This window comes from Peromyscus eremicus, chromosome 3 (genome assembly GCF_949786415.1).
Source record: "Peromyscus eremicus chromosome 3, PerEre_H2_v1, whole genome shotgun sequence".
NCBI lineage: Eukaryota > Metazoa > Chordata > Mammalia > Rodentia > Cricetidae > Peromyscus > Peromyscus eremicus.
In genome coordinates, this window is record NC_081418.1 from 99,167,007 (window position 1) to 99,181,360 (window position 14,354).

At 43.5% G+C, this 14,354-nt stretch overlaps 1 protein-coding gene and 1 long non-coding RNA gene across 4 annotated transcripts in view; one reads left to right on the forward strand and one right to left on the reverse strand.

The window, feature by feature from the left end:
- Snrnp27 (small nuclear ribonucleoprotein U4/U6.U5 subunit 27) lies at positions 1–10,831 on the forward strand. 3 transcript variants are annotated; one of them, XR_009378297.1, is made up of 7 exons: positions 1–313; positions 1,335–1,406; positions 1,852–1,972; positions 3,311–3,423; positions 4,010–4,089; positions 9,626–9,690; positions 10,456–10,831. XR_009378297.1 is itself a non-coding variant. In XM_059258133.1 (6 exons), the coding sequence occupies exons 1-6, from the start codon at positions 280–282 to the stop codon at positions 10,508–10,510; spliced, it is 468 nt and encodes a 155-aa protein (XP_059114116.1). In that variant the 5' UTR covers positions 9–279; the 3' UTR covers positions 10,511–10,831. The 3 variants fall into 3 exon arrangements, 1 of the variants encoding a protein (XP_059114116.1); XR_009378298.1 differs by lacking the exon at positions 1–313 and adding an exon at positions 427–443; XM_059258133.1 differs by lacking the exon at positions 1,335–1,406 and having other exon boundaries at positions 9–313.
- LOC131907146 (uncharacterized) overlaps positions 10,372–14,354 on the reverse strand; it is a 6,871-nt gene continuing 2,888 nt past the window's right edge. Inside the window, exons 2-3 of the long non-coding RNA XR_009378299.1 lie at positions 12,534–12,636; positions 10,372–10,607 (exon numbers count right to left, since the gene is read on the reverse strand). This is a non-coding gene — a long non-coding RNA (uncharacterized LOC131907146). The remainder of the gene's footprint in view (positions 10,608–12,533; positions 12,637–14,354) is intronic.

Below are 14,354 nucleotides of genomic sequence, written 5' to 3' on the forward strand. Positions count from 1 at the left end.
GAGGGGTACACAGCTAGGTGAGTTCTCCAGGAGGACAAATGGGGAAATAGCGAACAACAACAAACGAACTTGAAGAAACGGAAGCGACTGTCAGTTCCTCGTGGAACTCCAGGCCCTGGAGTTGCATCCGGGGCAGGATTTGGCGCCATCCGCTTGTTGGAGCGCCCGGAACCCTCGCAGCGCGTCCTTGAAGGTTTCCAGTCGGTGAGCAGAAGCAACTTCCGGCTGCTCCGGAAGTTGTGGGATCGTTTCCGGGGCGGCCAGAGGAGTGGAGCTCCGATGGGTCGTAGCCGTAGCCGCTCCCCGCGGAGGGGTGAGTTCAGAAGGTCGTGCGGCTCGGGACGCTGACAGGCGCTCCCTGCGTCCTCAGCCCGGAGGGACGGAGAGGGTGCGGGACGGGGCGAGGCCGGGGCCTGCGCTGCTCAGCCCGGCCCTCAGTTAGAGTTCAGTTCCTTCGCTTAGCTTCTGGGTGACCGTGCATATGTCAACCCACCGTTCTTTTAGTTCTGTGCCCGTAATCATCGTGGGTAACTTTACCCACGATGTGGGAATTAACCTCACACATTCATCATGTGATTGCCCTGGCTCACAAATGCTTACTAAATGTTAGTGCCTTGCCCAGGTCATTAGTCGGAAGTGTTTAGAATTTGATACCGGGTGGCCTAATGTCTTCTGTACCCATGCCCCCGAGGGTACAGTACTGAGGCAGGGGTAAGGTGGGACTGTGGAAAACTCAGAGAGTTTTTGTGCCCTTAGCCATGTTAAGGGATTAGAATTAGAGTCTCTAGATGTTTAGAACAAGGCTCGTCTTCAGCTGGTGAATACTCTTGATTTTCTTACTAGACAACCAGGACCTCAAGCAAATTGAGCCATTACAGTGCTGTAAATTTACAATAGTCAGTGGGTTTCCTTTGGGGGGAAAATACTTATTTTGTAGCATTATCCTTTACTTTGACCAATTTACTAATTAGTACAAGAAATGGTAGATTGAACAAGTTGGGGGGGGGGGACTATACCCTCATACACAGCCATATTTTCAAAAAGCACAAAACTTTGTGTTAAAAATATAATTTATCAGGTAATACAATTGAATACTAAGCTATTGTATAAACAGTAGAAATACGGGGTGATTTTAAATATACCACATTGCCTAACTTTAAGTGAAATTATGTGTTGAAGTGTTAATAGTTTGGATATATTGAGTCAAAAATGTTAATATGATTTTTGGGCTGTTTTTATTGTGTGTGTGTGTGGTGAAGAGAACAGAACCCAGTGCCTCTCACATGCAAGGCAAGTGTTCTGAGCAACACCCCTACCTTTCTTTTTCCACACAGGGCCTTACGTAGCAGAGGGTAGTCTTGAACGATGATCTTTCTGCCTCCACTTCCCCAGTCCTGGTGTTACAGGTGTGTGTTACTATGCCCAGGAATTACTTTTTGTTTGTCTGTTTACTTTTCATGACAGGGGTTCTCTGTTATATAGCTGTGGCTATTCTGAAACTCACACGAACTCACAGAGATCTGCCACCTGCCTCTTCCTCCAGAACACTGGGCCACCATGCCCAGCTGACTTTTTTTTTTTTTTTTTTTTTGGTTTTTCGAGACTGGGTTTGTCTTTGTAGTTTTGGTGTCTGTCCTGGATCTCACTCTGTAGACGAGGCTGGCCTCGAACTCACAGAGATACACCTGGCTCTGCCTCCGAATGCCGCCCGGCTCTTTTTTTTTTTTTTTTTTTTTTTTTTTTTTTAATCTTTCATTGTGACTGCTAGAAGCGGCTTGCATTATACTTCAGTAGGACAGCTCTAGGTGTTTGAGATAACTTTTGTCTCTGCTATTTTTGTGTATGTATTAGAGCGTAGGCGGTCCCGGTCCACATCACGGGATCGAGAAAGAAGGCGCCGAGAAAGGTCCAGGTCTCGGGAGAGGGATCGCAGAAGGAGCCGCTCAAGATCCCCACACCGAAGACGCTCCAGGTGAGTGTAGAGAAAAAACCAGAAGCTTGACTACAAAGCTGCAGAAAATAAAAAGGCAGAGTTTAATCACACATTATCCTGAAGCTAGCAGTACTCCTGGCAAATGGTTTAATTATACTGCATAAGAAAGTAGTCTTTAAAAGATGTTATCTTACTTTTATTCCCTATGTATGGGTATTTTGCCTTCATTGTATGTCTGTGTACGATACATCTGATTCCCTGAAACAAGTTCCAGACAGTTGTGAGCTGTGGGGTGGGTGCTAGAAGCCAGTCTCCTCTGGAAGAGCAGCTAGGGTTCTTAACCACTGAGCCTTCTCTCCAGCCCAAGACAGTTGTCTTGGAAGAACAATGAGGAAACCACTTAGCATGGTGCTTGGTAGAGTAAGAAATTTAAGTGTGTAATCAAGAACAGGTGACCTTAGCAGGGTGGTAGAAATGGACTCTTCCAAAACATCAGCAGTTGTTTAGGAGGACTTGTGTAATTGTTAGAAACTTAATTTTTTATTTATTTATTTATTTATTTATTTATTTATTTATTTATTTATTTTTGGTTTTTTGAGACAGGGTTTCTCTGTGTAGCTTTGCGCCTTTCCTGGAACTCACTTGGTAGCCCAGGCTGGCCTTGAACTCACAGAGATCCGCCTGGCTCTGCCTCCCGAGTGCTGGGATTAAAGGCGTGCGCCACCACCGCCCGGCTGAAACTTAAATTTTGTTATTACATTTGAAGGGGGTGTGGAGTGGGCATGTGGACATCAGGACAATTGGGAAGTCACTTTCTGGCTTCCACTACATGGGTCCTTGGAATGAACTCAGGTCGGCAAGCACCTTCATCTCCAAAACCATCTCACGAGTCCTATTACAAACTTTCTTAAAGATACTTCCAATTTGTGTGTGTGTGTGTGTGTGTGTGTGTGTGTGTGTGTTGTGAGAGAGAGCAAGGGAGCATATACACACACCTGCATGCGTTTTACGTGTGCCAATTGCATGCCTGTAGGTGCCCATGGAAGCCAGAGGGTGCTGGATCCCAGGAACTGCAGGTGACTGGAACCGAACCTGGGTCCCCTGCAAAGCCAGTACTTGCTCTTAACCACTGATCCATCTCTGGCCTCCTCTTAGAATTTTGAGGGTAGATTTTTCTGTCTCCCAAAACTTTTTAAACCTTAGTTGTACTGGTAACTGGTGAATAAAGTGTTTCTTTCAGCCGTCAGAGCCAAATGGACTCTGGTCTCTGGTCTGGCTTTGTCCAGCCTCCACTTGTCAGGGGCTCATGAGTAACTGTGCAGATCAACAGAATTGCCTAGTATGTGTTTCTAACAGCTTTTAAATGATAAATATTAGGTCTCCAAGGCGACATAGATCCACATCTCCTTCCCCTTCTCGACTGAAGGAACGAAGAGATGAAGAGAAGAAGGAACCTAAAGAAGGAAAGAGTAAAGAACGTCAGATCACTGGTAATATTACTAGATGAGCAGACTTGTTGAGATAATTTCAGTCCTATTCAGAGTGTAAATTTGGCACACCTCTAATCCCAGCACTCAGAGGGCAGAGGCAGGTGGATCTCTGAGTTTGAGGCCAGCCTGGTCTACAAAATGAGATCCAGGACAGGCAAGGCTACACAGAGAAACCCTGTCTCAAAAAAACAAACAAAGTGTAATTTTGAGCATGTAAATATTAACCTTTTATAGGGTTCATTTTGAGGTTTAATTTTAATTATACATTAGTGAATTTCCAGTATGTGTTGGTTCTGATTTAGGAAAGGTATTTTTAAAAACATGAAAAAATTCTATCTGGGGAATATCTTCCAAACTTGATGGTGTTGTATCTGATGTTAAAGGCTCTGTGGAGAGCACATGATGGATATTCTGGCATGTCAAAGTTAATAGGAATTTTTCTTGATAGGTTCACCTTTTATTTAGTCACTGCTGCTGAGGTGACATGTCTGCACATCTGTTGCTACTTTTTCATTTGTGCAGATGAACATCTCTGTGCATCCACACATATAATGATAGGACTTCAAAAACTCATTTATTTTTGCAGAGGAAGATCTGGAGGGTAAGACAGAGGAAGAAATAGAAATGATGAAATTAATGGGATTTGCCTCTTTTGACTCCACAAAAGTAAGTAAAAGATGGAACCAGTTACATGTTCCGGGTTGTTTGTCCCTTACACCTGTCCTGGTTTTCCATATTCTTTGCTGTCACTAATAACTTCTTCCACAGGCACGACTTAGCTTCTTGTAGACGGATTTTGAGGGGCTTTAAACATACACAGAGAAAGTGCTAAGCTACTTTATATTCTGGGACTCTCCAGTCCAAAGGACGTCGATTTTCAAAGGCAGGTAGTGGTGAGGCAGACAAGGAGCAAATTTAAAGCAGAGTGCTGTTCAGTAAGTATGAGGATACAGGGTGCATGGTGGAGACTTCCCCTGTGTGCAGTGCGGTGTAGTGACCAGTCAATGCTAAGGACTGCCTGGGGCTCTAGGGCAGACTTTTTTCCCTTCACCATGTTAAGGGATTCGAATCTGTAGATGTTTTAGAGCAAGGAAGAGTTTTGCTCTTTTTCAGAAGGGTTTCACTATGTAGCACAGGCTGGCCTTATTGAAATCCTCCTGCCTTAGTCATATGAGTGCTAGGATTAAGAAGCAAGGATTTGGGGTTGGAGAAATGGCTCAGCAGTTAAGAGCACTGGCTGTTCTTCCGAGGTCCTGAGTTCAATTCCCAGCAACCACATGGTGGCTCACAACCATCCGTAATGAGATCTGGTGCCCTCTTCTGGCCTGCAAGCATTCATGTAGGCAGAACACTATGTACATAATAAATAAATCAATCTTTAAAAAAAAAAGAAGAAGAAGAAGAAGAAGAAGAAGAAGAAGAAGAAGCAAGGATTTTAGTCCATAATCTTTTTTGGAGCTGAGGATTGAACCCAGGGCCTTGCGCTTGCTAGGCAAGTGTTCTAAATCCCCAACCCCGCCCCCCCTTTTTTTTTCTTAAGAAAAGGTATCACTTAGCCCAGGCTGGCTTCAAACCTGTTATGTAGTTGAAGAAGAACTTGAACGTCTGATTCTCTTGCCTCTACATTCCAAGTGATGAGATTTATAGACAGGCACCACCATGCCCAGTTTATATGTCTTTATCCATTCATCTGTTTTATATAATCCCACTAGTAGTGAGGAAGGGTTCCTTTTGGCCATATTCTTGGCAGTATGGGTTGTTGATTATTTTATTTTTTAAATCAATTTTTTTTTCTTTGAATGTTTATGAGTGTCTTGCTGTGGTGTGTACTTGCACTACATGCGTGCCTGGTGCCTGAAGATGCTAAAAGTGCATGCCAGATCCCCTGGAACTGGAGCACAGGCTGTTGGAATTTGCTATGTACGTGCTGGGAACCAAACGTGGGTGCTCTGGAAGAGCAGTAAGTGCTCTTAACGGCTAAACCACCTCTCCAGCCTCTGTCATTTGGTTTTTGATAATAGTTACTCTGACCAGGATAAGATGAAGTAATTTTACATTTCCCTGATCATTAAAGATAAATGTTTATTGGTCATTGTGTTTTTTTTCTTTTGGGAATTGTCTTCAGTTCATTAGCTCATTTATTGATTGACAAGGTTTTTTTTTTCTTTCTTGTTTGGTGTTTAATTGTTGCAGTCCTGTGTATACTGTCGATGGGAATACTCTGTTCATGTGTAGCTGGCAAGGATTCATGTTTCTCTGCTCTGTTGGCTGTCTCTTCAGCCTGCTGATGGGTTCCTCCACCACAGAGCTTTCTAATAGCTGTCCCATCTGCCAGTGTCTTGGAATTGTTTCCTGTACTGCTAGAGTCCTTTTTGGACTGCTCTCGTGTAACTGGATCTTGAAACATTTTCCTCTCTACACTTTTGTTCTTGCAGTGGTTATGTGAACCCCATTTTGGAATTTAACACTATTAACATCTCAGCTTTTTGTCTTTGAATATACCAAATCCTCTTATTGTATTGGTTGGCATTGTTGATTGAGACAGTCATGACCCTCTTGCTCCAACCTCCCAATCACTAGAATTCCAGGTGTGCAGCACCACACCCAGCTTAAGTCCTCTTTCTTTAATTTGGAGTATTTTATAATATGTATTATTAATCACTATTAATATGAATCTACTAAGTAACAGTACTTATAGAGCAAAGTAATTATGGTTTTTTGGTTTGGTTTGGTTTGGTTTTGGTTTTTTGAGACAGGGTTTCTCTCTGTAGCTTTGGAGCCTGCTTTGGAACTCACTCTTTAGCCCAGGCTGGCCTCGAACTCACAGAGATCTGCCTGCCTCTGCCTCCCCAGTGCTGGGATTAAAGGCGTGCGCCACCACTGCCTGGCAGTAGTTATGGTTTTATGTTCTTAGAATAGTAGTGAAGGAGCTTGGTTTCTAGTCTTGTTATTGCCTGGTTGATATTTGTAATTCCTGAGGGTTTTAAAGGTCTCAAGACACTGCCTTACTATAGTCAGAAGAGGTTTGCTTATAAAGGAGACATAAAGTAAGCATTCTTAGATGCTCCGAAATGCAGTGTAGCATACATAATATGAGAGCAGCTGGGGTCAGGACTCTGCTTTGGTCTGGTTTGGCTCAGTACATAATAGGTCATTTATGCACTACTGAGCCACAACACAGCCAAACGTGGTTATTTCTAACTACCCCACATTGGTGCTAATTTAGTTTATGTGCAGTTGGCTTCATGTGGCTCTCAGCTCATTCATTTTCCTTTCTATTAAACATTCATAGTTTCCTTATTTTTACTAATGGATAATTTTCTCTCCCAACATGTAATGCATGAGAATAGAGTTAGTAATATGCAGCTCTCCAAAAGCGTCCAAATAATTGAGTAAGCCTCTAGAGATTGAACTCTGAAAAGGTTAGCATAATGTTCCTTTCCAAGGCTAGTCTTTCTGGGTCTTGTCTACTGTCTGTTTTTAGGAGCTCGGTAGTTTGTTCAGTACCACTGCTCCCCCTGGAAATTTAAATAAAAAGAGGAATAGGAGATTAAGTCCAAATTGGGGCTTAGGAGGTGGCTCGGTTGATAAAGTGCTACTGTGCAAGTGTGAGGACCTGAGTTTGGATCCTCAGCACCTACAGAAAAGCCAGGTTCAGTAGTGTGCATCTGTAGTCCCCCAAACACAAATGGGAAGGTAGATGCCCGGAGCTTGTTGGCTAGCGTCTCTATCTGAATTCGTGAGTTCCCGTGAGAGCCTGTCTCAAGTAAGGCAGAGCGCTGGTGAGACAGCTCGGTAGTGTGTGTGCTTGTGAGCAACATGCACGCTGAAGATAAGTGTCAAAAATTGAAGGGCTGGGGCTGCTGTGGCACAGGCCTTTAATCCCAGCACTCAAGAGGCAGAGCCAGTTGGATCTTTGTGAGTTCAAGGCCAGCCTGGTCTACAGAGCGAGATCCAGGACAGGCACCAAAACTACACAGAGAAACCCTGTCTCAAAAAACCAAAAAAAGTGGATGTGGGTGTGGGTGTGGGGGGGGGGGGGGTGCTGGAGAGATGGCTTAGCAGTTAAGAGTACTAGCTACTCAGCCGGGCGGTGGTGGCGCATGCCTTTAATCCCAGCACTCGGGAGGCAGAGGCAGGTGGATCTTTGTGAGTTCGAGGCCAGCCTGGTCTACAGAGCAAGATCCAGGAAAAGGCGCAAAGCTACACAGAGAAACCCTGTCTCAAAAAAACAAAAAAAAAGCCGGGCGGTGGTGGCGCACGCCTTTAATCCCAGCACTCGGGAGGCAGAGCCAGGTGAATCTCTGTGAGTTCCAGGAGAGGCGCAAAGCTACACAGAGAAACCCTGTCTCGAAAAACCAAAAAAAAAAAAAAAAGAGTACTAGCTACTCTTCCAGAGGTTCTAAATTCAATTCCCAGCAACCACATCTGCAATGAGATCTGGTGCCCTCTACTGGCCTGCAGGGACACATGCAGGCAGAACACTGTATATATAACAAATAAATAAATCTTTAAAAAAAAAATTAAGGGCTGGGCATGGTGGCACACTCCTTTAATCTCAGCACTATGGAGTTAGATACAGGTGGATCTCTGTGAGTTAGAGGCCAGCCTGGTCTACATAGCGAGTTCTAGGACAGCCAACACTGTTACACAGAGAAGCCTTGTCTCAAAAACAAAACAAAAAACAACAAAAAAAAATTTTTAAAGGTGGAGAGCACTTCAGGAAGACACCCAACATAGACCTCTGGCCTTTACATGAATGCACGGATATGTTCATGTACATCTGCATGAACATGCACACACACACACAAAGGAAGAAAGAAAATTAATCAAAACTATTTATCTTAGCTCCATTTCAAATGTGTGGGCTCACCTCTACAAACCTTCAGTACTAGAATCCTTGGTTTTCCCTAACGCAGTGTCCGGTGATGTTCCACACCGATAAGCCACATTCCTAATGGAAGAGGGTTGAGAGTGTGCCAGTGTTTTATGGCAGTGGTTAGTGACTTTCACTGAGCTGTCATTTTTCTAAATTTCTGAAAGTAGGTAGCCTAGGCCCTGAGAGTACAACCTCCATCAAGAAGCTGCCGTCTCAAGCCAGATAGGTAACCATGCCTATAATCCTATCACTTGGGTAGAAGAGTCAAGAAGTTCAGGTCATCCTCAGTTACATACTGAGGCTAACCTTGGCTGCTAGAGCCCGTCTCAAAACTAACGGACAGACAGACAAAAAGCAGCATTGTGCTGTTTCAGGAGAAAGAGCACAATTTTGAAAGGTAACACGTGGTGCTTCAAGGAAGGCACAGTTGACATTGTTACTGTCCAGGAATTAAAGACAATGGTGCTGTCAGCAGCTGGATCCGTTCAATTAGGCTTGACCCATGGACAGCACCCAGATAGCTGCAGGCTGGGTAAGGGCAGGGACGGCTATGTAGACCTGAGGAACAGCATGGGGACAAGTGGGAATGGGGAGTGAAGTGGCTGCAGAAGGTCTGGACCACAGTGAGAGGAGAGATGCACATTTGGAAAAGCCAACAGCACCAGCTCAGCTCGTACCAGCTCCAACTTCCAGTTCCTGATTTAAATGTCAAAGAGTCAATCTTCTGTGCAAGAGATGGGAATTAAATATGTAGAAACTGTCCTAGCTTGATTTGAGACTATTATGAACCAAGTATGTGTCTGAGAACTTTTCAAAGGAGTCTTTTTTTTTTTTTTTTTTTTTTCAGTTTTAATTTCTATGTGCATAGTTACCCTGGAACTAGAGTTACAAACAGTTGTGAACTGCCATGTGGGTGCTGAGAATTGAACCCCGGTCCTTTGGAAGGCAGCCAGTGTTCTTAACCGCTGCACCATCTTTCCAGCCCCTCAAAAGATCTTTGAAGGAAGTTAAAATCTGCCTCTGGTTTTCAGCATGCCTTGTATATCACATGAGCACTGTGAATGCTTACTGTTTTTGCTTTGTGGGGCTGAGGATTGTGCGTGCTAGTCAGGCGCCTACCACTAAGTACATCGCCAGCCCCAAGTGTTTGGTTTTTTAATACTGTATTGATACTTAGGTGTGAACAGAGTTGTAACACTTGAGCATTCATGGGGTGTCCTCTTGGGCTATCTGCCCTTCATTGGGCTCTTGTTACTCAAAATATACCCACAGGATCCCCCTCTGTGACCCAGGTATTTAGTATGGCCTTCTGTTTCTTTCCAGGGGAAGAAGGTAGATGGCTCTGTAAATGCCTATGCCATAAACGTGTCTCAGAAGAGGAAATACAGGTATGCATGGCCCCTGTGCTGGACCTCAAATTAGTTTCACATTTGGAAGGGAATTTTGTTACAGGACAGTTGTGTATGTTTTGGAAATGTTGAAGTTTTCCATACTGTTTGCACACGTGTGCTAGCTTGCTCACTCCGTGTGTGTGTGTGTGTGTGTGTGTGTGTGTGTGTGTGTGTGTCCTCGTTTTTGAGACATACACCTAAAGATAACTATGATCCAATCCTTGGGCCTCCACCGCCCAAATGTTGGGATTACAAACCTGTGCCACCAAGACTGGTGCCTGTGAACTGTACTGTCTTTGTTGTTTGGATTCTGATGTATTACAATTTCCTTCCGGTATTCATGTGAACAAATAGCTCTGCCTGTTGCTGCCTTGAGGCGGGGTCTCTGAACCAGAAGCTCATAGCTGGCTGGACTGCGCAGGGAGCTCTCTGCCCTCCCACTGCTGGGGTTATAGGCACACACAGCCATGCCTAGCTTTTTTCATTTTTCATGCTTGGAAGTCAAACGCTCTTACCTCTTACCTTATACTGTCCCTCAGCCCTGCTTTTGAGAACAGGGTCTCTGTGTATCCCAAGCTGGGCTTGAACTTGCAATCCTTGTATCTCCACCCTTGCAGTAGTGATGATTACAGGCACATACCATCACACCCAGGTGAAGCATTTTGAAAGGTGTTGTTAGTTTGAATTTTGAAGTATGGTTTTACTATATTTTTAAAATAAGAGTCCAAATTTTTTAAAAATACTTTTCTCTTTTTATCATAGGCAGTACATGAATCGAAAAGGCGGATTCAACAGACCTCTGGATTTTATTGCATGAGACTTGAGGTGTTGGAGGATTCCCCTTCATCTGGGTCAGAGAGTATTTTATATTTTGTATTTAATCCACCTCCAAACAGGATCTCGGTTCTTCCTTCCTATAAAGTAAGAACACCTTATTTATGACCCCCAGTGTACTTCCTTTCCTCAGAGGGAGGTGACACTTTTTAAGGTGGTGACCCTGTGGTGGCTACAGCCCGTTTGTCTTGTTCCTTTGAACCTGTGTGTGCTTTCTTTTTGAATGTTTGTTAGGAGTTCTTAAAAAACTGAAAGTAACTTAGATATGAGTTTCTCCAATAAAACTGTATTTCTACCCATTTTATATTTATTTGACAAATATCTTTATTATTAAGAGTCTCCTAGACATTTTCTTTTTCCACACATAGATCTGTTTTGTTTTGAGGTAAGGTCTTGTTCTGTAATCCAGGCTAGCCTTGAAATTGGGACAGTCCTGCCTCCATCCCTTGTGGCTGGGATTATAGATATGTCACCATGCCAGCTTAGACTAAGCCATTTTGATTCTTGGTAGTTTAAAAGCCAGAAGAAGGAAAAAGTATAGCTTTGGATTTTTGTGTATTCTTCATTTCTCCCCAAAATATCATTTACTATGTTCCCTCAGAAACAAAAGTGATATATGTTTGCTTTAAAAACACTTAGGAGAACCAGACAGCAGAAGAAAAGCCAAAATTCCCCACAATCTACTCCAGAAACATTCTATTGTGTGTCTTTTCAGGCTCCTACGGAAGAGTATTTCTTATCCCCACCCATGGAATAATATGTAAAAAGTACATATAGCCCTCCTCTAACCCTTGGCTCATTTACTATGAATATTTTACGCTTGTATTGTTTAGAGACAATGGCATCCTGTGGCTTTTTAGTTGTATCATAATTGACCAGCCTTTTCTGATGCCTTGAGAAGGGTATCTATAGCAGGTTTCATGTCCATTAGAGACAGCCCACAACGGCATAGACATACTTCTGTATGTGTCTGCTTCAGATGGAAGTCGGCTGTGTCTCTGCTGTAGCAGAGCCTTCATTGGGCAGTGCATGTAAAGCCCCTCTATTTTATTGCAGATGGACTGTGGTTATTTCAGCCCCCTTTGATGTTAGCATTCAGATTATTTCCAATTTTTTGCAATTTTAAATAGTTCTGTAATTACACCTGTGTCTCATGATTTTGTATTTCTTTGGCCGTATCTTTAATGTCCTTATTAGTTTTTTGGTTAGCATATAGAGTAATGAGTCTTGTTGGGCATTTTCATGGTATACATCATGGTATACATCACTCTCCTCGTGCCTGCCTCCTCTTGCTGGCTCCTTTCCTCCTTCTACTTTCATGTGATGCATATTCCAGTACCTTCTCTTCTTCCCCCTACCTTCTCAAGAGCTCTTCCTCCCCATTTATCATGGTTCCCTGTATACATTCATGACCCCAGTCACATGTATGTAAACATGTACTTAAATTTAAATCTAGATTTCATGTATGAGAGAAAACAATATTTGTGTTAGTCTAGCTTATTTCACTTAGCATAATGATCTCCATTTCCATTTGGTTAGATTTTTAAATCTGGGAAGAGATGGGGAGTATGGTTAGGACCTTTTCCTCTAATAGACTGCTGTCATCCAGGGCCACACTTTGTGTAAGATCTTCTGTTTCCAATATCTGTGTCTTGGCATGCCCAGGGCTTTGGCCTTTGACCCTCTCCCTGCACTCCGTGTGGCTTTAACTGTGTACCGCATAGCCTTGGGTATGTATGCCAGGCTGGACCTCCACTACGCTGCAGCCTTGCTTGAGCCTGCAGATCAGGCACCTCAGATGTGAGGCTGAACTGAGCCCTCACTTTCCTGCTGCCCTCTTCCCTGAGACGCCCCCATTTTAGCTCATAGCTGTGTACTAAATGGCCCTTCATTCAGTCAAATTCTGGGCCCATCCTCATGCCCTGGATCTGATTGACTGGAAAGTCCCTTCAGAATTTGTTTGGCCACTGCTTACCACCACCACCAGTCCAGGCTCACACCCTTACCTGGACTACTGCAGAAGCTCCAGATGGGTCCCCTCTTTCTGCTCTTGCTGCGTCTCTACTCTCCACCCACAGCAAAGACCGCACACTCCTGGTCTCAGTGATACTGTTAGAAGAAAGTCCGTTTTGCTGCAGTCTCAGGCTCCTGTGTGTCTGTGCTCATGTACTCACACCATAGCTCACTGCACTTGGACACATCTGCTGTGCTAATGTGCTTTGAAGCCAGGTATGTGCCTGCCTAGTCCTCCCACTTTCTTTTTCTTCCTCTGGAATGGTCCCTCTCCTGGATATGTTCATATTTCTTCTCTATTGGGATAAGATTCCTAGACCATAAAACATACTCTGTTAAAGTTGACAGTAGTTTTAGTGTATTCATTTAGGCAGACATCCATCTTCACATCTAGTCTTTCATCATCCCTCGAAGAAACCTTGAACTCGGACAACTCTTAATGCTCCCACAACTCGCCAGCACGTGCTGTGTCTCTAGATGTGTGCCTGTTGTGGGTGTTTTGTAAATGGAATCACATACAGTTTTGTCTGGCTGCTTTCACTATGGCATCATCCACGTCGTGGCATATATTGGTGTCCCTTTCCTTTTTTCAGCTGATTAATACTCCATTCTGAGGTTGTACCATGTTTTTGCTTATAATTCAACAACAGCAGATGGGCATTTAGGTTGCTTTTGCTTTTGTGAATAATGTTCCATGGACACTAGTATACTTTTGTAAAAAACACATTTATGTTTTATTTATTTATTTTTTGAGACAAAGTCTTTTCTCTATGTAGCCCTGGCAGTTCTAGAACGGGAACTCAAAGAGATCTGCCTGCCTCTGTCTCCCCAGTGCTGGAATTAAAGGTGTGTAACACTGCACCCAGCTACAATGAACACATTTTTATTCTCAATTCTCTGGTCTGTCTATATAGAAGTAAAATTACTGGGTTATATAATGACTTGTTTAAGCTTTTCCATTCCCCCGTAGTGTAGGAGGGTGCTATACCTGCTCTCCAAGCCCACATCTACTTAACTTCACAGCAATTAGCACAAGCTTCTGTCTGTCCTCTGTGCTTTTACCAACTGGCCCTTCCGTTTTGAGAAATGTGCCTTGCCTTATTTGCTGACATAGCCCCAGTCCCATGGAGTGCCTGGGACCTTTTGAATTGGAATATAGTGCTATCAGCTTTCTCACTGAGCCACTTCTGATTTTTGTTTAAACCATATAAAATTTGTTTTTCGAAAGTGTTTAAGACATTAACTTAAATAGGACTGATTCCCTTTTTTAAAGTTACTCATTTTTAAATTGTATTTATGTATATGTGCCTGCTTATCTGTATGTGCATCACGTGCATGCGGAGACCAGAAAAGGACATCAGATCGACTGGAACAGAGGTACAGGTGGTTGTGAGCCATGTGATGTTGGTGCTGAGAACCAAACCCAGATCCTGTGCAGAGCAGCAGGTGCTCTTAACCGCTGACCTTGCTTGCTCGCCAGTCCTAATGCCCTTTTGCATAGAAGTCACTGTTGCCTGCCCTAGTGCTGAGTGCTGGGGTTGCAGATGGGCTACACTGCAGCCTGCTTGCTTTTTCCATCTTTCTTTTTTTAAACAAATAACACATAGAGATAATTTTATAATTGAATTAACATGGAGCCTTGTAGAGCTTTCTGTGCCTGTGTAAATGCCATCCACCTTTAGAGACCTCACTGCCCTCCTGTGTGCTGTGCAGTATGTGTTATATATGGGTGTGTATACATGTGTGTGTGTGTGTGTGTGTGTGTGTGTGTTTCTGTTTTGGAAGTTTGGAAGATTCTAATATGATGAGAGAAG